The sequence below is a fragment of the Chrysemys picta genome, chromosome 10 (assembly GCF_011386835.1).
Source record: "Chrysemys picta bellii isolate R12L10 chromosome 10, ASM1138683v2, whole genome shotgun sequence".
Taxonomy (NCBI): Eukaryota; Metazoa; Chordata; order Testudines; family Emydidae; genus Chrysemys; species Chrysemys picta.
Genome location: NC_088800.1, coordinates 88,141,188 through 88,164,982, shown reverse-complemented (window position 1 = coordinate 88,164,982; position 23,795 = coordinate 88,141,188). Strand labels below are relative to the sequence as shown.

General features: G+C 44.2%; 1 protein-coding gene across 13 annotated transcripts in view; it reads right to left on the bottom strand.

Annotated features, from left to right (window-relative positions):
- The window catches only part of LOC101943277 (3-phosphoinositide-dependent protein kinase 1), a 146,652-nt gene that overhangs the window by 40,670 nt on the left and 82,187 nt on the right, over positions 1–23,795 (bottom strand). For 8 of the 13 annotated variants that reach the window (XM_042852995.2, XM_042852993.2, XM_042852990.2 and 5 more), the window contains one exon: positions 1,509–1,617. In XM_042852995.2, the coding sequence (XP_042708929.1) occupies positions 1,509–1,617 (109 nt within the window). Of the gene's footprint in view, positions 1–1,508; positions 1,618–16,867; positions 17,572–17,667; positions 23,730–23,795 lie in introns of those variants that run through there. The other 5 variants (XM_065560377.1, XM_005288887.3, XM_065560376.1 and 2 more) reach the window with 3 other exon arrangements.

The window sequence follows — 23,795 nt, the reverse complement described above, 5'->3', positions numbered from 1 at the left end:
ACAATAAATGTCATTCCAGCTCAGACCAGGGTTCATCTAAATCCAGTCTGTGAACAGTCCCAGTTGCTTCAGAGAAAGGTCCAAAAAATTCTGCAGAAGGCAGCTATGGAATAACCAGGCCACAGGGAAAGCTTCTTCCTAACTGCCATTAGTTAGAGATTGTCTTATGCCCCAAAGTTGCTCACAGAGGCCGTTTTTCTTGGCTGCCAACACCACACTGCAGTCTCATGTACAGAGTGCTGACCATTCTCACTTTCAGCATTCTCTGCTTTCTGCCTCATATTGAGCATGTGTGTTTCACAATATTTTCCCAAGTTTAAATTTGGTTATTTCCTACTCATGTTCCTAACCTCTCTAGTTTCCTTTTGTATCATCTCTCAGTCCTCCCATCTCCTCTCAATTTAGTTTCAATAACATAAGATTCAATCAATGCATGCACTAATGGTTAACCTGGATGATACCAGAAAATTCACAGGGTAGCCTAGAATTGCTCCTGTTGGTGAAGGACTTAATTTCTGGCAAGTGCAAATACTATCATCAGGTAATTAAAAGTAATGGGATGAAAAGTAGAATAGCTTTCAAAGGAGGTGATGGGAATCTCATTGCTTAGGATACTTAACACTAGACTGGGACAAATTCCTAGAAGGGAGACAGAACAATTCTGCAGTGGCCCCCTCTTGGGGACAGACAGATGATATACATTTTCTAACTTCTGTTACTATTTCTGACCAGTCCAAGACCATACAGTTCTGGTGTGCAAGACTTGGGAGAATTGACTGGAGCCTCTGTATTGATGGTTCATTAGTGGCTGGGAGATCATTCATGTAACACAGTTGGGAGTGACCCTGCCTGTGGGTGTCTGTTAATTGCAGTGCCAGTCAGAGTTGTATGATTTGACACAGCATCACAATGAGAACGTGATACCTCAAGTTGGGGGGACAGAGGGCACAGCAGTGCCACAGTCCAGGTTGCACCCCATCACGTGGATATGAATCAGGGCCCATGAAGGAGTGGATTCAGAAAAAGAGTGTCCCCTAACTGGTGTAGTCCGCATCTCAGAAGATCCCAGCCCTCACTGTTTTTTTCTTGCTTTACATCTTCAACACCTCATTTCATAGCTATCCTTAAGAATACTGGAAGGGTCTTTCTTCCAAGACCATCAGTACAGTAGGAAAGAGGTAGGGCTGTCACTGTTAAATGATACAAGGCACCTAACTACCAAGACTGAATGTGCGCCTCCTAACAGTGTTTCCAGTTCATGGTGCAAGGTCAAGAATCAAACTCAGGTCTGTGGACAGCTCTAACCAACCTTAAGCTACTAAGTTTTGTCTGAGGCAGGGTACAATGCTGTAGAGATTTGTCTGCAATGTAACTCAAAGGATGAAAATGGAAATTGATTTAATAAAACCTTCCTTCTACAGGCAAGCCCACTTCTCTTTTGTGGTTTTCACAGCAATTACAATATTGAGAAAGAGGAAAGTAAACAAGGGATTAGGTTTAAGTCCTACCTTCCTCAGCTAGGTCCTTGTTAATAACGAGTTTTCCATGTCGGAGATAGTTCAGTACTGGCCCAAAGTAGGTCGGGTCTCTGTCTATTAAATAGGCACCTGTTTCATCCTGTTTAAAAAAAAAAAAAGAGCAGCCAAGAAAACTCAGTGGATTAAATGCCCAATAGACTGGTGTGCTCAGTTATATCTACAGTTAACCAGTTACGTTACATTAAAGCAGGGGTTCTCACAAGAAATGTTTTGGTGGCCTCAGAGTGTAGCCACCAACTAGTGCTGGTGGCTGCTGTGACAATTTTTCCTAAAATACTCAATTACTTAAGGAAAAACAAATAAATATGCACATACATATGTCCATATCATTGTAATTTATTTATGTTGGTTTTTTTCCACAGACTCAATAATAAAAATGTAGTTTTCTCTGTTCTTCACTGGACCTAAACAGAATTCAAACAAATAAAGTGTTTTGCATGTTCTTGTCCCTTTTTGTTGTTGTTTCTTTTGCTTTTTTTTGGTTGCTTATTTGTTTAAGCCTTGATAGTTAGTAAGTCTGTTTCTGTGAAAAGTAATATTTGTATTTTGTTAACATCACTTTTCACAGAAACAGACTTGCTAGCTAGCAGGGAGGCAGTGAAAACTGATATTAACAAATATACAAATATCACTTTTCAGAACAGACTTACGCAGCCCTGGCAAGCTGGGGGACAAATTAAGCCCTGGATGGGAAGGTGGGTATGGAGGCAGCTGGGGGTCAAGAGTGATGGGGGGAGGTGAGTCTGGAGACCGAGCCCTGCAGCTGTGCAGCCAGGGACTGAGGCCGGAGGACGCAGTGGGGCCAGGGGCGATGCGTGTGTGTGGGCGGAGGGAGGGAGCCGGTAGTCACTGGGGCTGTATCACGTGGCCCCACAACTAGAGTCTGAAACCCTGCGGCTGGGGGCCAGAGCCCAATGCCGCACGGCGGAGCCCGGGGCCAGAGGAGGCAGCAGGTGGGGTGGGGGGTGAGCCTGGGGTCAGGGTTTAAAGCCTGCTGCCATACAGCTGGTGCCAGCTGCCCGCCACTGCAGGGCTAAAGCCCAAGCCCCACCGCCTGCCTGCTCCTCCAGTGTTTGTGGCTCCAGAGGGGGACAGGGCCCAACCCCTGCTGGCAGCCCTGGGGGAGGGGCCACTGCTTTGCCCCTGCCTCACCACCCAGAAGACTGTGGCCACACAAAAAGCCCCTGATGGCCACATTTGAGAAACGCTGTATTAGGAACTTGTCACGGTCAAGACAATCCCTTTAATCTCACTGGTTCCTCCCCCACTGAGAGACAAAAAGAATTAAAATCAGAGTTAAAAGTTCACACTGACAAACATAAGATCACTGTAGGTATAAAACACTCCAACTTTTCAAAGTTAAAATAAAATATGAGTTGAGGTTAAAAAGCAATGCTTGAAAGCCAGAATGTTGCTCTAGTAGCTCAAACAAACAGAACAACAAAGGCTAGAAATGGTACCAACACCGACATGAACTCATTTCCTTTGTTCAAACTTAACCGCAGAGAGAACCCTACTAGTAGTACTCCTGGGGGAATTCTGCGCCACTGCACAAGTGCAGAATTCATGTCTCCTGTAGACTCCCCCCCCCCAATATATTATGCTGGAGGTACTGCAATTACAGCTTTAATAATTTAATAAATGGAGATATCCTATTTCCTAGAACTGGAAGGGACCTTGAAAGGTCATCGAGTCAAGCCCCCTGCCTTCACTAGCAGGACCAAGTACTGATTTTGCCCCAGATCCCTAAGTGGCCCCCTCAAGGATTGAACTCACAACCCTGGGTTTAGCAGGCCAATGCTCAAACCACTGAGCTATCCCTCCCCGACTAGGAGCAGCCAATTAGAGAGAGGACGAGGGTAGAGGCCAGGTGAGGAGGCACAGGATAAAAGGACGGACAAAGCAGGGCACACGCGGTTGCTGGGGGGAGGTCACATAGACTGGGGTTCAGGACTAGTGCCGGGGGGACAGACTTGGGTAGGGGCAAAGGAGCTGACAGCTTTGAGCCAGGGGCTGAATGTGAGGGGGATGCAGGGACAAAAGGGGACAGGGACAGATGTGCCTGACTGAGTGGGAGAATTTTTAATTTTTTGGTGCAGAATTCCCCCCGGAGTAGTGTGGGAATGAAAAACAACCTCCACCTCCCTCCAGGCCTTCAACTGCATATATAATTTACAATAGAGCACTTTAATCTTTTGTTGTAGGACGATATACCTAAAACCCCTCCTTCCAGCCTTTTTCAGGGACATGGGGTAGACTGAGGAAAGGTTGCTTGTGAACTACATTCAGGGAGCAATCTGAAAGATGTGGCCTATGATCCATATAGTCACATGAGGGTCACGTCACCAGCCTATAATTAATATTTTGATTAAATTTTTACAGTATGGCCTGTAGTGTTCTGTGGGATAGCAAACAAAGCTTGAGAATTTCACTTGCAGAGACATTAGGAAACATTGACTATAACAGGGTTCAAAAAAGAACTAGATAAGTTCATGGAGGATAAGTCCATCAATGGCTATTAGCCAGGATGGGCAGTGATGGTGTCCCTAGCCTCTGTTTGCCAGAAGCTGGGAATGGGCGACGGGATGGATCACTTGATGATTACCTGTTGTGTTTATTCCCTCTGGGGCATCTGGCATTGGCCACTGTCAGAAGATAGGATACTGGGCTAGGTGGACCTTTGATCTGGCCCAGTATGGCCGTTCTTATGTTCTTATTCTCAGTCAGAGGACTACGGAGGGCTGAATCAATACTTCCAGAATTTAAGTTTCCATTTTAAAAGACAGCATCCCAAATATGAATCCATGTGATCAATGTGGTGTTGCTTTCCCAAGACAGCAGACAGCTCCAATGCTTTAAGCAGCATGGTGAGGTTAACAAACCGGTATGCATTTAGATAAAACTTATCCATATACATCTGATGAATGAGTAAGAGCAAGCTATAAACATGCCCAATAAAAATTAAGTTGACTAAAACAGGACATGATCATGGTATGTGTTATAGATGGTGTATAGACGGTAGAGCAGGTAAGTATTCACTCTCACTCAATACGGGGGGGGGGGGGGGGGGCACGAAACCATCAGGGAGAAAGTTTTAAAGTGATAAGAGGGAGCACTTTAAAAAAAAACAAAACAACCTACACAATGCACAGTCTTTGGAACTCATTGCCATAATACATCATCGAGACCAAGAGTTTAGTGATTAGACATACATACAGATAATAAGCACACCAACAATTATATAGAATTAAAAACCTCATGAGTTTGGAGGGCTTCAGTTTTGTGGAACATTGGTTCATCGTCTATGGGGAGAGGGGGCTGTATAGCTTGGATGGCCTCCACCTCAGTAGAAGAGGGACAAATCTCCTTGGGGACAGTTTGGCAAGAATAGTCAGGAGAGGAGTTAAACGAATAGCAAAAGTGAAGGGATTAAAATAACATGCAAAGTTCATTTTAATTCAACTAGTACAATACAGCAAGATTTACTGTTTGTAGGCCTTTCTACGTACGTCAGCCATGATTTTTATAGCATCTATAATCCTCAGGTTTCGGATTACAAAGTTTGTTCCAACTGTTGTCATCCTCACTCAGGATGGATCAAAAAATTTATGATTTTTTTTTAATTGTTGAATTTAATGTGAATACAGATTTGTTAAAAGCAAACCTATTTAAAATTAGATTGTCAATATCAAATTTATTTTAAGGCCTAACTCTAGTCTATTAAAATCATTTAAATTAAATTAAAAACATTAAGAAGTGTAGCTATAAAAACTAAGAATCTGAATAAATTTAAGTTAAACTATGTAAGTGCTTAAATAAATGTGTATAAATATACTGTATCCTCCTGGTTTGCAAAAAGAAGCACCAAATTCAGCATAAAGGCTATATTTATTTCAAATCAGCTTGTTTTAATGGTTATGAGGCTCAACTTTTCTTTAGGAAAATAACTAAAAGGTACAAACGCAGAACATGTTTAAAATCAGTGATTTAACAAAGGTTTTCTGCTTGCTGATTTAAATAATGATTAAAATTTATGATAGTCACTCTTCATAAACTAAAAAGCCAGAAGGGATAATTGTGATAGTCTAGTCTGTCCTCCAGTGTAACACAGGCCAGAAGACTTCCCTGAGTTATTCCTGCCTAAATTAGAGCATATCTTTTAGGAAAATATATAGTGTTGATTTAAAAACTGTCAGTGATGGATAATCCACCATAACCCTTGATAAATTGTTCCAATGGTTAATTACCCTCACTATCAAAAATGTATGCCTCATTTCCAGACCGAATTTGCCTAGCTTCAGCTTTCAGCCATTGGATTGTGTTCATTTCTAAATATTTGTTCCTCATGTAGATATTTTTAGACTATGATCAAGTCACCTCTTAACCTTCCCTATTTCTCCCTGTGAGTTAATACACTGCCCAGCACAATGGAGTTCTGATCCTGACTGTACTAGTGCCAAAAGATATCAATTATTAATTATAATAAAAAGCTTAATGCAACAAAGTTGTAGAGTAAAATGAAAGTCAGGAAATGCAAGAGTTAAAGATAACAGCTACAGTCATAAGGTTACTTTGCAACCTTATGACTGTAGCTGTTATGTGAAGATTTTCTATTAAGGGGGCTAAACGAGTGGCCTGGTTACCCAGCAGTTCCTTTTGAAGTCAATGACCTCCCTGGGAATTGCTAGCACTCAGTATTTTTGAAGTTGTACAACAGCTACCCTATATAACTGGGATCTTATCGCTCCTCAGGAAAGGAACTGTGTCCTCATGTGTGTTTGTATGGCACCTAGCACACTGGTGCTCCACAGTGGTTACCACATTACAAATAGCCACTCCCCCAAACAGCAAATGGAGTGAAAGTGGATCTTGGTTTATCCTTAGATCTAAGGATTGGATTAGGGAGAGGACTGCACCCTGACAACATTTGCATTTTCCCTATTCTCTCAAGTGAGCTGCACTTGATAAATGCCCTGGGCACAGTATGGGGTAGAAAAGCCAATTAGTAGAACTTTGTGCTGCTGCTGATCCTCTGATAGAGAAGCAAAGATTCTTCCTGCAGGCTGGCCTGATGGATACATGAGAGTAAAAACTGAAGTTTAGCGATACAAACCAACCCCATGGCTTTAAAAATGCAGTTACTGGGGCTAAGGTTCTCAAGCTGAACATGAACTCATGGATGAATATGCTGAATGCTCTCAAGTCAAGAAAGGGGGTAAAAACCCTTGTCATCTCTGGGATAAAAAATAAATGGGAATCAAATCCCAACATATTAAGCAACAAAGAGTTGCCAACAGAACTCTACTGGCTATCACCTACAGTCCTCAACTAAAACCTCTCCAGCACATCATCTGTGATCTACAACCCATCCTGGACAACAACCCCTCGCTTTCACAGGCTTTGGGAGGCAGGCCAGTCCTCGCCCACAGACAACCCGCCAACCTTAAGCATATTCTCACCAACAACCACACACCGCACCATAGTAACTCTAACTCAGGAACCAATCCATGCAACAAACCTCGATGCCAACTCTGCCCACATATCTACACCAGCGACACCATCACAGGACCTAACCAGATCAGCTACATCATCACCGGTTCATTCACCTGCACGTCCACCATCATGTGCCAGCAATACCCCTCGGCTATGTACATCGGCCAAACTGGACAATCCCTACATAAAAGGATTAATGGACACAAGTCAGATATTAGGAATTGCAATATACAAAAACCTGTAGGAGAACACTTCAACCTCCCTGGACACACAATAGCAGATTTAAAGGTAGCCATCCTGCAGCAAAAAACCTTCAGGACCAGATTTCAAAGAGAAACTGCTGAACTTCAGTTCATTTGCAAATTTGACACCATGAGCTCAGGATTAAACAAATACTGTGAATGGCTAGTCAACTACAAAAGTAGTTTCTCCTCCCTTGGTTTTCACACCTCAACTGCTAGAAGAGGGCCTCATCCTCCCTGATTGAACTGACCTCGTTATCTCCAGACTGATTCTGGTCTGCATATTTATACCTGCCTCTGGAAATTTCCACCACATGCATCTGACGAAGTGGGTATTCACCCACGAAAGCTTATGCTCCAATACGTCTGTTAGTCTATAAGGTGCCACAGGACTCTCTGTTGCTTTTTACAGATCCAGACTAACATGGCTACCCCTCTGATACTTGATCACAACATATTGAGACCCCTATTCTATTGAACCAAAATGTAAAAGGTGTTTTCATCCTTTTGCTGTTGCTGTGAGATGGACAGGGAAGTTGATGGTTTGGGGGTATGGAGTGGTACCGTACTGGAGGAATTATCAACTTCACATTACCTCAAAGAAACAGTGGTCTCCAAATAAGGAAATGGGAGTTGAGAAAAACATATCCACAATAATTGGTTCAGGGATCAAGTGCCCCTTTAAACATTCTGTTTGGAAAAGGAAGAGGGCCATGAGGTCATAGATGATGATCTGTGCTTCTGCCTAAAGGATCTGGATGTCTGCCCACTGAAATAAGAAGGCTGAGACAACTTCTGGTATTTGAATGGTGCTTTTCTTTTGAAGGGCTGTCAATAACGGGCCTGGGATCTCAACCTTGACTTGGAATTCTTTAATTTCTCCAGTGTCTCATCTGTGGAGACACTAAAGAAATCTAGGCCACTTCAAATGGGTTATCTTGCACCTTTTATGGACAAACCAGAACACTTTAGACAGCCAGCTCATCTGTTGGTCTGTAGTCACTACTGTCCCCAAGGCATCACAAGCAGCTTTTAATGAATGCCTCTGCTTTTTATAAATCAGGCATCAAGTCTTCCACCCACTTCCTTAAGCTCCTCAGGACGATGGTGCAATAAAAGGGGATCTTGTCAGAATATTACAGTACAACCTCGATATGATGGACATCAGTCTTACAAACAACCAGTTATACAGATTTTCTCCATCAGGGGTTGGGGAAAAATCACATAACAAAAGTGAAGATGAAGAAAAAATTGACCTTTATTTCTCATCCAATATCTTCAATGCACTGGAAATAAATTTGCAGTAGTCTGAAAAAGAACAAAGCGACGCAGGACACCATACTGCAACTTATGCATTCAACCTCCTGTAATTTTGAAATGTTCAATTTCATGAACTTTTTATTTTATGAACTCCAGTGTCTACAATTAGTTAGTAAAATAGGGGTTCACTAGTGTCATATAGAGCCAGCAGAGGTGACAGAGGAATCTGACATCTGGTGCAGAGGAGCCATCTTGCCAGGGTGGTTTTTCACTCTGATCCATCTATTACTTGGGGTCGTTTTATGCAATTTTCCAACCTCCAATTTTTCATTTGTTTCAGAAAAGAAAAGCAAGCCCTTCAGGAGAGACTTAGTGTAATCCATCTGCCTTCCAACAAGCTGTCAGGATTGAGACTAGTGCTACTTGTAAATCCTTGTCCAATGTCCACAAAGCCTTCATGACTGCAGCCAATCTGACCAGTAAATTCAGTTCCAAGATGCCAACTAATCTACAAGTCTTTTCTTGACATCTGGAAGCACCAAACCAAGTGCATTCACAACTCTGGTGAGCAAGTCTGGGAAGGATTTAGCCTTTCCATGGTGACACCAATGATATGTGTTACCACACCCTCTAGGGAAGAAGAGTTGTTTGGATTGTAGCCTATAGCCTCTTCCACAGGAACATGCTCTTAATTACCTGAGAATTCGGAATCAACTTTTAAGGGGCAGATGTGCTTTGGTAGGCTTAGAAGCTGATCTCACTGGGGTTAGTACAATATGGTGGGGAAAGACTAAGAACTTGCCTCTTAGGCCTTGGCTACACTTGTGAGTTGCAGCGCTGTAACTCACTCCCCGTCCACACTGGCAAGGCATTTGCAGCGCTGTATCTCCGTGGTTGCAGCGCTGCATGTACTGCGCCTCTCTGAGAGGAATAGCGAGTGCAGCGCTGCGGCGCCAGAGTGGCCACCCAATGCGCTGTGAATGGCCTCCAGAATTATTCGACAGTATCCCACAATGCCTGTTCTAGCCACTCTGGTCATCAGTTCAAACTCTACTGCCCTGGCCTCAGGTAACCAACCATGTGACCGACCCTTTACATTCCCCGGGAATTTTAAAAATCCCCTTCCTGTTTGCTCAGCCCAGCGTGGCGTGGAGTGCTATCAGCAAATCTTTCCAGGTGACCATGCCTCCACGCGCCAAGCGAACCCCAGCATGGAGCAATGGCGAGTTGCTGGACCTCATCAGTGTTTGGGGGGAGGAAGCTGTCCAGTCCGAGCTGCGCTCCAGCCGTAGGAATTACGATACCTTCGGGAAGGTATCAAAGGACATGATGGAAAGGGGCCATGACCGGGACGCACTGCAGTGCAGGATTAAAGTCAAGGAGCTGCAGAGTGCCTACCACAAAGCCCGCGACGCAAACGGCCGCTCGGGTGCTCCCCCCGCGACCTGCAGATTCTACAAGGAGCTGGATGCGATACTTGGGGTTAACCCCACCTCCACTCCGAGGACCACCATGGACACTTCAGAGCCGGTGGGGGGGGAGGAGGAGGAAGAGGAGGAAAACGGGAGTGATGGTAGTGGGCCGGATGGAGACACCCCGGAATCCCCGGAACCATGCAGCCAGGAGCTCTTCTCGAGCCAGGAGGATGGTAACCAGTCGCAGCGGCCGGTACTTGGTGGAAGACAAACAGAAGAGCAGGTTCCCGGTAAGCGTTTTTTTTCTTTCGGGAAGGAATTTTTTCGGTGCGAGTTCTTTGGGAGAGGAGGGTTAAGCATGCATGCCTAGATGCGGAATAGTGCATTGATGTGGTTTATCACATCGCGGTAATCAGCCTCGGTAATCTCTTCAAATGTCTCATCCAGAACGTGTGCAATGCGCTGGCGCAGGTTTATAGGGAGAGCCACCGTGGTCCTTGTCCCAGCCAGGCTAACGTGTCCGTGCCACTGTGCCGCGAGGGGACCATTGCTGCACACAGGCAAGCTGCATATGGGCCAGGGCGGAAGCCGCATTGCAGTAGAAGACCCTCCCTTGCTTCACAGGTCACCCTCAGCAGCGAGATATCGTCCAGGACGAACTCCTGTGGAAAATGTTGGGACAGTGTTCAGAGTAGGTGCCCCCTGAAGCTGTTGGCTCTCCCCAAGGCACAGAAACCCAGAGGACAGTGCAGCCCTGAAACAATCAGTCCCCATTACTCACCATTTTGAGGCTCCCGTCGGATATGTGCGCTCTGTTTCGGACGGGAAAATTATGCTATTGTGTAGACCCTGTGTGTTTTCTACTCCTTAAGTGCGGGGGGAATCATTACTCTGTCTGGTATAAACAATGCTGCCTCTGTTAAATGTTATGTTTTGCCTATACAGCTGCATCAACCTTGAAACCTCAGCCGTCCCTCTTATCGCCTGCTCAGAGACTGCAAAGACTCAGGAAGAGACTGCGAAAAAGCAAAGACGACATGCTGCAAGAAGTGATGTGGCAATCTATTAAAGAGAACGAGAAGGCACAGGACTGGAGGGAGAGATCTGCCAGGGAAACACAGCGCACCGGCGGCAAAGCACCGCGCACCGGCAGCAAAGCACTGATAGGCTCATCAGCATCCTGGAGCGCCAAGCAGATGCTATCCAGGAGCCGGTAGCCGTGCAGAAAGAGGAGCAGTACTGAAAACGCAAATGCCACCCCTCCCTACAGCCCTTGTCCCAAAACTCTTTCCGTTGTGCCCCACTGTCACCTCCAACCCACTTTCCCCAACTTCCGTGTTCTTCACGCCACCCGCTGCCTCCAACACCAGTATCTTCACCACCCAACCCTGAAGACCACGACCCTTACCCTCTGCACTCAACCCCCGTCACCATGCAGTATAGCTGCCCTGAAGTGCAGCACTCACTGCACAGCACACCAGACAGGACATACACAAATCTGTGATTGTACCGTTCCCCACTCCACCCCATTTTTTCTTTTCAATAAATGGATTCTTTGGCTTTGAAAACATTCTTTATTATTGCATAAAGTAAAAGACTCCTTAGCCCGGGAAATAAACAGGCACTGCAAGTCTGCTTGTCTGCTAAGCAGACACTGAGTCCTAAAGATTGGAACTACTGCACTTCACTCCTGTGCAGGGCACCAGATATCACTGCTGGTTTTCAGCCTCAAATTGCTCCCTCAAGGCATCCCTAATCCTTGCAGCCCCGCGCTGGGACCCTGTAATAGCCCTGCTCTCTGGCTGTGCAAATTCAGCCTCCAGGTGTTGAACCTCGGAGGTCCATGCCTGAGTGAAGCTTTCACCCCTCCCTTCACAAATATTATGGAGGGCACAGCACCCGGATATAACCGCAGGGATGCTGCTTTCAGCCAAGTCCAGCTTCCCATACAGAGATCGCCAGCGGCCCTTTAAACGGCCAAAGGCACACTCCACAGTCATTCGGCACCGGCTCAGCCTGTAGTTGAACCGTTCCTTGCTGCTGTCAAGGCTCCCTGTGTAGGGTTTCATGAGCCATGGCACTAACGGGTAAGTGGGATCTCCAAGGATCACAATGGGCATTTCAACTTCCCCTACCGTGATCTTCCGCTCTGGGAAAAAAGTCTTGGCCTGCATCTTCCTGAACAGCCAAGTGTTCTGAAAGATGCGTGCGTCATGCACCTTTCCAGGCCAGCCTGTGTTAATGTCAATGAAACGCCCTCGGTGATCCACAAGCGCCTGGAGAACCATAGAGAAATACCCCTTCCGATTAACGTACTCGGATCCTAGGTGGGGTGGTGCCAGAATAGGAATGTGCATTCCATCTATCACTCCTCCACAGTTAGGGAACCCCATTTGTGCAAAGCCATCCACTATTTCCTGCACGTTACCCAGAGTCACGGTTCTTCTGAGTAGGATGCAATTAATGGCCTTGCAAACTTGCATCAACACGATTCCAACGGTCGACTTTCCCACTCCAAACTGGTTTGCGACTGACCTGGAGCTGTCTGGAGTTGCCAGCTTCCAGATTGCAATAGCCACCCGCTTCTCCACTGGCAGGGCAGCTCTCAATCTCGTGTCCTTGCGCCAAGCTCCTCACACAGTCCCATGAAAGTCGCTTTTCTCACCCGAAAGTTCTGCAGCCACTGCTCGTCATCCCAGACTTCTGTGACGATGTGATCCCACCTCTCGGTGCTTGTTTCCCGAACCCAAAAGCGGCGTTCCACGGTGCTAAGCATGTCCGTGAATGCCACAAGCAATTTCGTGTCGTATGCGTTACGCGTCTCGATAGCATCGTCAGAATCCTCACCCTCACTCTCACTGTCACTTTGGATCTTAAGGAATAGTTCGATAGCCAAACGTGACGTGCTGGCGAGACTCGTCAGCATACGCCTCAGCAGTTCGGACTCCATTTCCCGCAGACAGATCGCGCTGCACAGAAACCGTTGAAAGATGGCGCCAAAGGTGGACGGAAACAAAGGGATTTCTGGGGTGCGAAGCGATGCATCACAGGGCATTGGGACAGGACCCAGAATCTCCCGCACCCACGCCCCCTTCCCACAACCCACGGCGCCAGAATGGGAAAAGGTGCTCTGTGGGATAGCTACCCATAATGCACCGCTCCCAATAGCGCTGCAATTGCCGCAAATGTGGCCACGATAGTGTGCTGGGCAGCTGTCAGTGTGGACAGACTGCAGCGCTTTCCCTACTCAGCTGCACGAAGTCAGGTTTAACTCACAGCGCTGTACATCTGCAAGTGTAGCCAAGGCCTTAGATTGCAGACTCCAGGGCTGTGTTGCCCAGGAAGGTTAGTTAGCTATAGGCGCTGAAAGGACAAAGTAGATATGAATGGTTCCTATTAAGAATGCAAAGAAGGTGGAGCTTTAAACCCTGACAAAAAGGGTTATACCAAAGTAATCTTTGTTGAAGGGGAACAAAGAAAGGCATAGTTTTAGGAGTAGTAGGCTCAGAAGAGCCATAGATTTCTGGGCTGTGGTGCTATCTACAAGCATATCCTAAGAGCAGGATCTTCTCAAAGCTGGATTTTCACAACTACTGTAATTTCTTCCATATTTCCTGTCCTTTACTAAAAATGTTCATCCCTTATATATGTACAAAATACTCAAAATCTTTCTGATCTTTAGAAATAAATGTCATATTTGAGTGTACAATGTAATGCTAAGTACAAGATAACTAGTTGTCTATTTTACATCCATTTTACAAACTGCCCAGTCACTGTCAAATTGTAAAAGGCCTCTCAGACCTACATTCTCATCTTCAATTTCAGCCTGACTTCAACCTTCTTTAACTAGTGAGTTACTCCTGAGAGAATTCGGTGCCAAAAAAATAAAAATTCTGCAACAAACAAATCTGTGTACAATATTTTCAAATTCTGCAAAATTCTGCCTATTTTATTTGTCAAAATAACACAATATAATCACACCACTTTCAATTATTTTTGGTCATTTATTTCAAAATATCGGTCAGTAAGTATGTCTGTAACAATACAGACACGAAAAAAGATTCAGGAAATGTTTTTTTGACAAATAGATTCCTTACTAGGCATATTAATACAGAATTCTAAGTAATAATTCATTTAAAGTAAAATACAGAACTGTATTTCCCACTCCCCTCCGAAGTAATGCAAAGGCTTGCGGGAGTCAGGGGTAACTGAAGAGCTGAGGGAGAGGGAAGTAATTGCTGGGAAAGAGCCTGGGTGTGAACTTGGAGGGTGTTGGTATGGATGGGAAAAGTGTGGAACAGATTTTTTTTTTTTAAGGGGGCAGAGGGTGCGGGAAGGGGGGGGAAGGATTGTTAGGGAGCTTCCTCCATGCAGACCCTGGCCGACCCCTAGCCTTTCCCATTCAGTCAAGCACCCCCTCTCCCGTCCCCATGTGGCCCTGGGCCTCCACTCCCATTCAGCCTCTGCCCCAGTCTGTCCTCCCCCACTAGCCCTTATGAGCGCCATCTGAGCCCCCAGCAGCACCACAGTCTGTCTGTCTCCTGACCTGGCCTAACAGTTGCCGTGAAGAAGGCAGGTTCTTTCTCTTCCCTAGCTGGCCAGGAGCTGCTGCTGCTGCTCTGTTCTAGCGCCATAGTGCCCTCTGGTGGGCAAAAGGCAGGACTGAAGCAACTTTCCGACAGAAGCTTTTTTTCTACGCAAAAAAATAAAAATATGCACTGCTCATTAATTATGCATGCACAGAGTGGCGCAGAACTCCCCCAGGAGTGGTGAGTGGAACCAAAGTACACAGCAATGAGATAACACATGTGTGTTATTAGAGATTAACACACCGAGATCTGATAGCCTGTGCTCTTACATAATAGTTTGATTAGCAGCACCCTATCATCTTGTCATGAACTACACACAAATTACTAATTTGCAACATTTCAGGCAAAGAAATGGTTTAAACATCACAATAACAGAATCATAAGCATACTCACCACTCTATCAAAGTCTTTAATGAAAATACTGAACAGTGTGGACCCAAGAGAGACATATATCCCCCAGTTTGACAGCAAGCCATTGATATCTACTCTTTGGAAACAGGTGCATAACTGGTTCAAAGGCTATCTTATAATACACCTCTACCCCAATATAACGCTGTCCTTGGGAGCCAAAAAAATCTTACCGCATTATAGGTGAAACCGTGTTATATCGAATCTGCTTTGATCCGCCAGAGCGCGCAGCCTCTCTCCCCCCCCCCCCCCCCCCGAGCACTGCTTTACTGCATTATATCCGAATTCGTGTTATATCGTGTCGCGTTATATCGGGGTAGAGGTGTATTTCCATCTAAACTTCATTTCCCTAGTTTGTTTATGAAACTGTCATATGGGACAGGGTCAAATGCTTACTAAAGACTGTATATATCCCATTTACTGCTTCCTCTCTAGCCACTAGTCAGTTAACTTATCAAAGAAAATAAGTTTTGTTTGACATGATTTGTTCTTGATAAATCCATGTTGGCTACTACTCATCTCCTTATTATCCTTTAGGTTAGAATAAACTGATTGTTTAATAAATTGTTCCAGTATCTTTCTGGGTATCAAAGTTAAGCTGACGTGTCTATAATTGCCCAGCTTTCGTTTTTTCCCTTTTTGAAGATAGCTATTATGTTTGCCCTTCTCCAGCCCTCTGGTACCTCAACCTTCCTCTATTAGCTCCCAAAGACAATTGCTAAAAGTTCAGAGATTGCATAGGCTAGTTTCTTAAGTACTTTAAGGTGAATTTCATCGGCTCTGTCGATTTACATACATTTAACTTATCTAAATATTCTTTAAACTTGTTCTTTCCCTATTTTGATCTGAGATCCTTCCCACATTGTGAATATTAACTGTGTTAAGCATCTGGTCAAAATCAACATTTTCAGTGAAGACTGAAGCATCAAAAAAAAAAAAAAAAAAAAAAAAAAAAAAAAAAAGCCTTCCCTATTAAGTAAATGGATCCATACTTTCCTTTTTCTAATATATTTATAGAACCTCTTCTTATTGCCCTTCCCACCCCCCCTTACTCATTCAGTGCCTTAGCCTTTTGGATTTTGTCTCTAATATGCTTTTTTCTCTTTTGTATTCAATGTACTCTTTTGTACAGCAATGGCATAGCTCAGTTTCAGAATTCACAAATTGTAAACTATGGGATCAAGACAATGCAAAATTAACATGACAGGATTTAAATAAAATGTCTATGCACCATGACAAATAAAAGCTTACTCAATAAATAAAAGTGACCCAGAAATTCAAACAGATACAGATCTTGTGCTCCTTTTAAGAGATTCACGTCAATAGAAATGGTCATGGGTGTGGTACAAGAACCTAAACCAATTTATATGGGTAGTCTGTAGCAATTGGCCTGTTCCAACCCCACAATCAACTATTGAACAGCTTCATAACAGTATATTCATATTACATAATCTTAAAGGATTCCTCTGATTATGGTACTGCAAACATCCCTGAATGTTCTGTTAGCATAAATAAGACTACCAAAGAAAAGGGAAAAAAGAAAATAAATGCATATCTGTTCCCAAGAAATGAAACCTCATACTTCCTGCTAAACTATACGAGATTCTCTCAATCTAAAGGGGGGCATATGGAACCACTCTCTTACCTGACTGGATCGTAGGTGTCTCTCGCCCTGGACCCAGGATGGGGTGGTAGTAGTAAAAAGAAACCTGACTCTTACCAAGCCATCACAGGGCGGGCCGGGTTCCCCCCAGAACAAGCAGGTCCCAGCCCCACAATCCCCCCTGTGGCTAGTCTAGGGAGGGGCCCGGCCTAACCTACCCGACCGCGGTTGGACGCGGAGCTTATGTGGCGAGAAGACTGGGAGCCCCAGGGCCCGCGCGGGTTGGCCCAGATCAGGGGGGTCCCTCTGTCGGTCTCACCTTGTCCGAGTCCAGGTCGGGGTCGGCTTGGCAGAGGCGGAAGAGGAAGGACTTGGGGTCCCTGCAGAGCGTCTGCCGGGTAGTGAGGAAGCAGGTGCCCCCCACGTTCAGCCGGACCCATTTACCTGGGACCCCACCCGGGGAGGGCCCAGAGCTACAGCGGCGGCAGGGCCCGCCTGTCCCCACTAGGCCAAGGACGCCCATGGAAGGAACCGGGAACTCGCAGTGATTCTCCGCCGCCATCCTCGCTGCAGCGCCGGAAGGGTCCAATTCGTATAACGGTCCCCCAACCCCCTCCGCGCGCACCGTCCTACCGGAAGTATCCGTTCGTAATACCGACTCCCCACGCCCTTCCAGCCGGAAGTGGTCAGGCAGATACCAATCCTCATGGCAGGTAGTTCCCAGCCCCTAACTCCGTAGCTGGAAGTGCGTGTCCTGGAGACTCACCGTTCCCACGCCCCTCTCCCGGAGAGCATCGACCCCGGCCGGCCAACGCACGCGGCTGCCAGCTGGCCTCCAGCTCACACACTCCCCTCCCCCCGGCTCCTCGAGACAGGAAGTGTCCGCCCGGATTTCTGTTCCCTTCGCAGGAGTTCCCCATCCCTTACACTAACGTGACATCCGCCGGAAGTACCCGCGGAGAGCGCTTGTCCTTCGCCCGGCCCGGCCCCTCAGCCGGCTGCTGCGGGGGCCGCGCCAGGCCTCGCTCGGCGGGCAGGGGCCGGAGGCTGCGCCTACCCCCAGTTCCTAGCGGCTCACGGACAGGCGCGCGGCGCAGAAAAAGAGGCGGGAGCCCAGGGCCTAGGACCCTACATGCTTTTATTACAAGACTATCGAGCATAAGTGAAAATTCATCATCCAGTCACTAGCTACATCTACAGCACAGAGAGCTGTCGGGCGGAGAACAAACAGTCATTAAATTATGAGATATGATTAAATCATCGACCAATAGAAAATTTATATAATAAAGCCAGAGAAAGGTGTAAAATAGTTTACAATAATTATTCACATTCAAGGCTGTACATCAATACATACAACACCATGGCCCCGAACATGAATTCAATCCAAATAATTCATATATTAGAATTTAAATAACACAGACTGAACTAGAGGCCAATGCGAGCCAGCAAATAACTTTATAAGAATAAAAATACAAAAATGTTTATCCTAATATCACTGCATTATTTGCTTCTGTTTTTGTTTGCTTCTTAGTTTTTGCTTTTCCTGTACATCACAGTTACAGCTACAAACCAGGTAGAGAATATTACACACATTATAACTGACTGCCACCAATCTGAAAGACAGCTAACATCTATCAAAATTGATTATAGTTCCTAGTTTGTTTGGTTTTTTTGTTAGATACAGCAGTTGTGAGTCCTGCCACAATTTAGGAAACTGCCATATCCAATCAAATTCAGTACATAAGCATTTCAATCAGCAACTATCCCCATTCACTGTCACTCAAACAGACTGGACTTGCATGCTTCAGCCAGTTTAAGAAATAAGTTTTCCATTTCTAAATGGTTCACTGTTTATAGCTGTGTTTCTTCCAAGACAGTGCAAACACATTATAGGGAAATGCAGTTTACCGGTTTGATTATAAATTTCCCATTTTAGCTGAAAATACACTGCTCTGGGTCAAAGAGAAATACTTACCTGCAAGCTGACTGAAGGAAGTATCTATAGACAGACATTTTCTGGGCCATGAGGCATTGCAGAAGTGATTCATAGTTTAATTAATAAAATATTGGCCTAAAGACAAAATGGTTGAAGTATTCACCAAATGCTTCAAGTAGTATAAATACCACACCCATGTGTACACATCAGTTCTTTTTAAAATACTAGCTCGAGGAAGAGAGTTATGTGTAGCATCCCCAAAGCCCAGCTTTAGCAAATCATGTATCTCCTTTCCCCAGTTAAGACATTAATAATAAATGTCTTATTCCCACAGGAAACTACTCAGACTAACAAAGAATCTCATCACAGATGGAAAGAATTACAGCTATGTGGTCCAGTTGGAATACTCAGCTCCCAGTCAGGATTTGGGGTGAAAGAACTTCATTATTTAAGCTACTGCTTTCTTTATGGCACAAATGTTTTTGAGCCAACAGGACCTATATCTCCAAAATATGTATATGGCCCTTCACAAAAAGACTCCTTGGTCCAGCATGAATAGTCAAAATTTGGAAGTGGGTGAGTATAATGTTGCCCATCCAGCCATAGTTCTTCATAGCATTTGCATCATGTAATATCCCCCCACTTCACCCATACATACAAACACAGCTGTGCACACGCACACACACATTCAGTGTTTGTCTTTTAGGTTGCAGGAGACATATAGACAATAGATGTATGTATTATTTTAAAATTATTTTTATCACTGATAATTAAACTTGGGTTTCTAAAGTCAACAAAAATGAATAGGAGAAATATTTCTCTTCAGGGTGTGAGGGCTAAGTCCACAGGATCCTTTGAAAGTGCCCAATACAGAAGGCATCAGTGTCCAACATTACCATCCCTCATATATCACAGCACAAAAGCTGAAGCATGGATATAATACTTTTACCCACCCCTCAGGAAGTTTTCGGGAGCTGTATCTAGCAGAATTGCTACACAGTTCAACAGCACTATGGGACAATAGCAATGCTGCATAGTTCTCAAGATGCCTTAGAGACTCCAACTTCGTTAGTACAGCGCCTCTTAAGACTGTTGTGGTACACTGCTCGTGATAGGTACAATAGATCGTCTAAAGCAGAAAAACAATGCTTATGTGAGCTATAACTTAACTGTCCTTAAAATAAACCCTGCTCAGAGGAGGGCTTAGGGCATTGCTTTATCACCATTTGCCTCAAACTCTCAGCCTAGCCAAGAAATCTTGAACATGCCCTGATATTTTTAAAGCTATACAGCAGACAAGACTGGGTCAATGTCCCACGGGAAAAAGGAAGGTGGGTTAAGTATCCTTTCTAGCACCAATCCCACTGCCTTTTCTTCAACCAGACTCCATTCAATGGAAAGCAGGCCCATCACTAGAGTTGAGTACCCTTCTGGGAGTCTGATCTCAAACTAAATGTCTCCTAATCTGAATCATAGCCACACTGACTCACAATCTTTCTGGAAATCTTGGTAATTGTAGCTGGGAAAGGAGAGTGAATGAATCAGTAGGCTCTACACTCCTTGCCCCAAATATCTTCAAGAACAATGAGCTGCTAGTGGCCAGCTACACTCTCCCCTCTGGAGATCATATGATTACAGTATGGAGACTTCTAAATGGCCTGCTCTCAGCCCTAGAGCAGCCCGTTTAGCATACTCTATGCACTCTTCTCCATGCATTCTCATGAATGGCTGAGTGTGCTCCCACACAAGGCATTCAACTGCTTTGTCCACGAGGACATCCCTACACTGAGATATACTTATCCAATGCAGGAACCACTCCACCATAGTACATAGCACTTCCTGATAAGCAGCATGCACGTGGACTTTACCCATTCCACATGACAGCCTTTGCCTTATCCTCCCATAGTATAAATCTTCCACTAGCATACCCCTCGTCACAGAAAAGTGACTGGGGGAAGCCTCGCCCAGAATAGTTTTGGTCCCCTCCTCCAAGTGCAACAGCAAGGAGCAGCCTTTTCTAGCCTATTCTCCTCTTCACTGGAGGGGAAACATGGGGATGAAGTAGTTTCACTTGACTTGCTCTCCTCCAATAAAGCAGAGATTAAGGACGGCAAGCCTCTGGCTCAGCTTTTGCCCCCTTCCACTGCAAAAGGAGTCCATTCCTCAGTGAAGGTTTGTGAATTACGTTTTGGACTGAGTCCAAATAATCTGAGAAAAAAAGTAGAATGAAAACAACATTTTTTGGAAGCCGATTTTGTTTTTTGTGAGGTTTTGCCTACTATAGAAGGTAGTGCTCAATATTGTAACTTGTTCTAGATAGAGAATAATAGCTAAAACTACTCAGTTTTTTTCATGGGCCATAACCCTACCTGCTGAGCATGGCTTAATAACGAGGAACATGAATATGCAGAGGAGACAGAGCTTAGTGCAGGAGTCCGCCTGGAGAAGTTTCTAACTGCAATACTGTAATTTTTAAAAGAGCAAAGTACCCCACAATGCAAACACCCAACTTTGCAGACTCTCACATTTACTATCTACACAGCAATGACTGCAATCATTCTTGCTTTCTTTCACAAGAGACCTTCTTTGGGTGAAAGTAGTGTGTGTGCAGGATCAGATGTTATAGGGACAGTTTAAAAAAAAAAAAAAACAGTGGGCAGAAAGAGGAAAAGATATTTCTGAATGACAAGAGGGGTTGCTAAACTATTTGATGTTACAGAAAATGTGTTTAGAGAAAGAACAGGATCATGTAATCAGCGGAAATAAATAAGTTTATGGATGCTATTCTAGCCTCTGTTCAAATTAGTGGAATCATTGCTAAACTCCGTAACAAGCCACCACTTTGCAAAGCTGTGTTTTGCTTGGAGATGCCACACTTAAAGTAACAGCAGTAAATATGTTTGAGCTGCTGTACAGCTCCACCACGACCAAGCTCTTCTACAGAAGGCAAGAATAGTACCTGCCTATAGCGCAGTGCTACAGACTTGTAATCCAGAACCTGCTGCACTGCCTCAGATAGAGTTGACATACAGGTGACGTGGATAGTTTGGTACTAACAGGTATCCATTGCCACAAACTCAAAAAAAGCAATACTGTATTATCTTGGCTGTGATGTTGGCTATGGAGTTAATATAATTGTAGGAGTCCTGTGTTACTTTAAGAACTTAGTGGCAAGTGGTTTGCCTTTGGAGTAGGGGTGAAGTTACTTTCAGACTAGCATCTGATTTTAACAGGAGGAATGTCCTCTACTTTTCCCTTTATGCCAGGAGCCTGTGAGGCACTGTACGCCCTCATCCTCCCCGCAAAAATATGACCATGCATGTTAGTGAATTTGTTGTAGAGTATTGGTGTGGATTCTTTTCTACAGGATCTAACTACACACTGGTACTTCTTCAAAAACAATTAGGAGGAAAGTAGCAACTTAATCAGACTCTACATATTGACATATTGAACTGTTACACAACAGGCCTCTTTAGGTGCATATGGAAAATCTAGCATTCCTTGGTTACTTCTAGGACATTCAGACTAACCACAAATATGGAATCCACCAATGGGCTTGACACAACAGCAGGGTGATCTTCCTTTGAGGGAGACTGGGGGTGGTGGGGAGAGAAGTACTTTGTACAAAAACAATTGAAGTGGAAAAGGAGCAAAAATGAGAGATTTCTGAAAATGGATGAGTGAATAGATGTGGTATTTATACTGCTTTAGACATGAGGGAGGAATGTCTTTGTCCAGGCATAGGCATGCTCTTTCCAGGGGATCTGGTTACCCAGAAGCACAGATATATGGAAAACACTATTAGAGAAGTTACTTTTAACATGTACAAAGCAAAGTCTTTGCTGTGTCACAGGAAATGTTTGACCACAACAATTTAATTTGAAAAGGATGAAGCAGACCGATATGAAACAAACATTTATAGATATGACTAGAGTACCATACATTTTCTCCTTTGAGTCAACATTTTCATTTGAACTTCCAACTATTCAGATTAGTGTATAAGCTTATTGTATTTAAATGGTTTAAAATATTTTCAGAATTGCTAAAAGGTCTGCAAGTTGTTTGGCCAATGACCAGGACAAGAATATTTGTACACCTCATTATACAAAGAGACAAATCAAGTCATCAATTGTACATCAAAGTTTTCACTCTTCCTTCTCTACCCAAGTAAATAGGTTGGCCCCACTAAAATGCACAGTACATGCATACCCTGGAAAGAAAGCTACTTGCCCTCATCTCCTGAAAAGCTGAAGAGTCTAATTACTACCTCAATAGTAACATTTTATACTAACTGGTTAATTTAATTTAGTTAGTATTAATTAAAAGCATGCTGGTAAGTTTATTGTTCCTTGATTAAACTTGTAAATGCATCAAATTAAAATTCCTTGTTTAAAATTTTATGAACTTCAAAAGCCAAAATTTCAATTTTAGAAATTTCAGTGCCACGTTCAGCATTTTACTTTCTTACAACCTGTATCATCGGTGTCTGACTGCCAGACACATACATCTGATTTACTCACATAATTATAATAAGTACCACGGAAATCCTGCAACCAGAATTATATTAGGAGTTATGCAAGGGTGCAACTGACCTGACTGCAAATGCCAGATACCAGTTAGAAAAGAAAAAAAAAAAAAAAAAAAAAAAAAGGGGGGGGGGAAGGAGGAAAGTAGAGAGGAGGTGCTGGTTACACCTCAGCAGAAGCATTTAAAAGCTCCCTGATGAAATACAGTTTAATGATCATCTGAAAGTCACAGAAATAATCCCAGCCCCATAAAGTGTAGGACTGGTACATGATCTGGGGTGTATGCGTGTAGATCAGTTTTAACTGATCTTAAATGAAGCTGGTAATGCAAAGTCTATCCATTAGTTTGCAGCAGAAATAGAGCTGAAGTGCACAAAAGCAAGATCCTCACTTCAACGATATGCATGTGGAAGCCTTAACAGAAGCACAAAGAGCAAGCAAAGCGACCCTGAATTCCATTTGTGTTTGTCGTTTTTAAAAAAAACAAAATATTTCAGACATATGCTTCCCCTTGAGATGGATCATAGATGGGTTGGGAAGATTCCTCTGATCGGCTGCACATGGAGTTCTAGCAGCAAGTAGGGAGACTGGGACATTTTGGATGAGCTTTACTATTTAGCAGCATTCTGATGATATCTGTGCCGCCAAACTTCATGTATCTTTTTGCACCATTTATGAGCATTCCCACTTGGGTCCATCAGGTAATATGTCCTGTTAGGCTACAAGTAAATAATAGTTTAATGACTATTTCAAAAACAAATAAAACAAGAAACAGAAAAAAACCC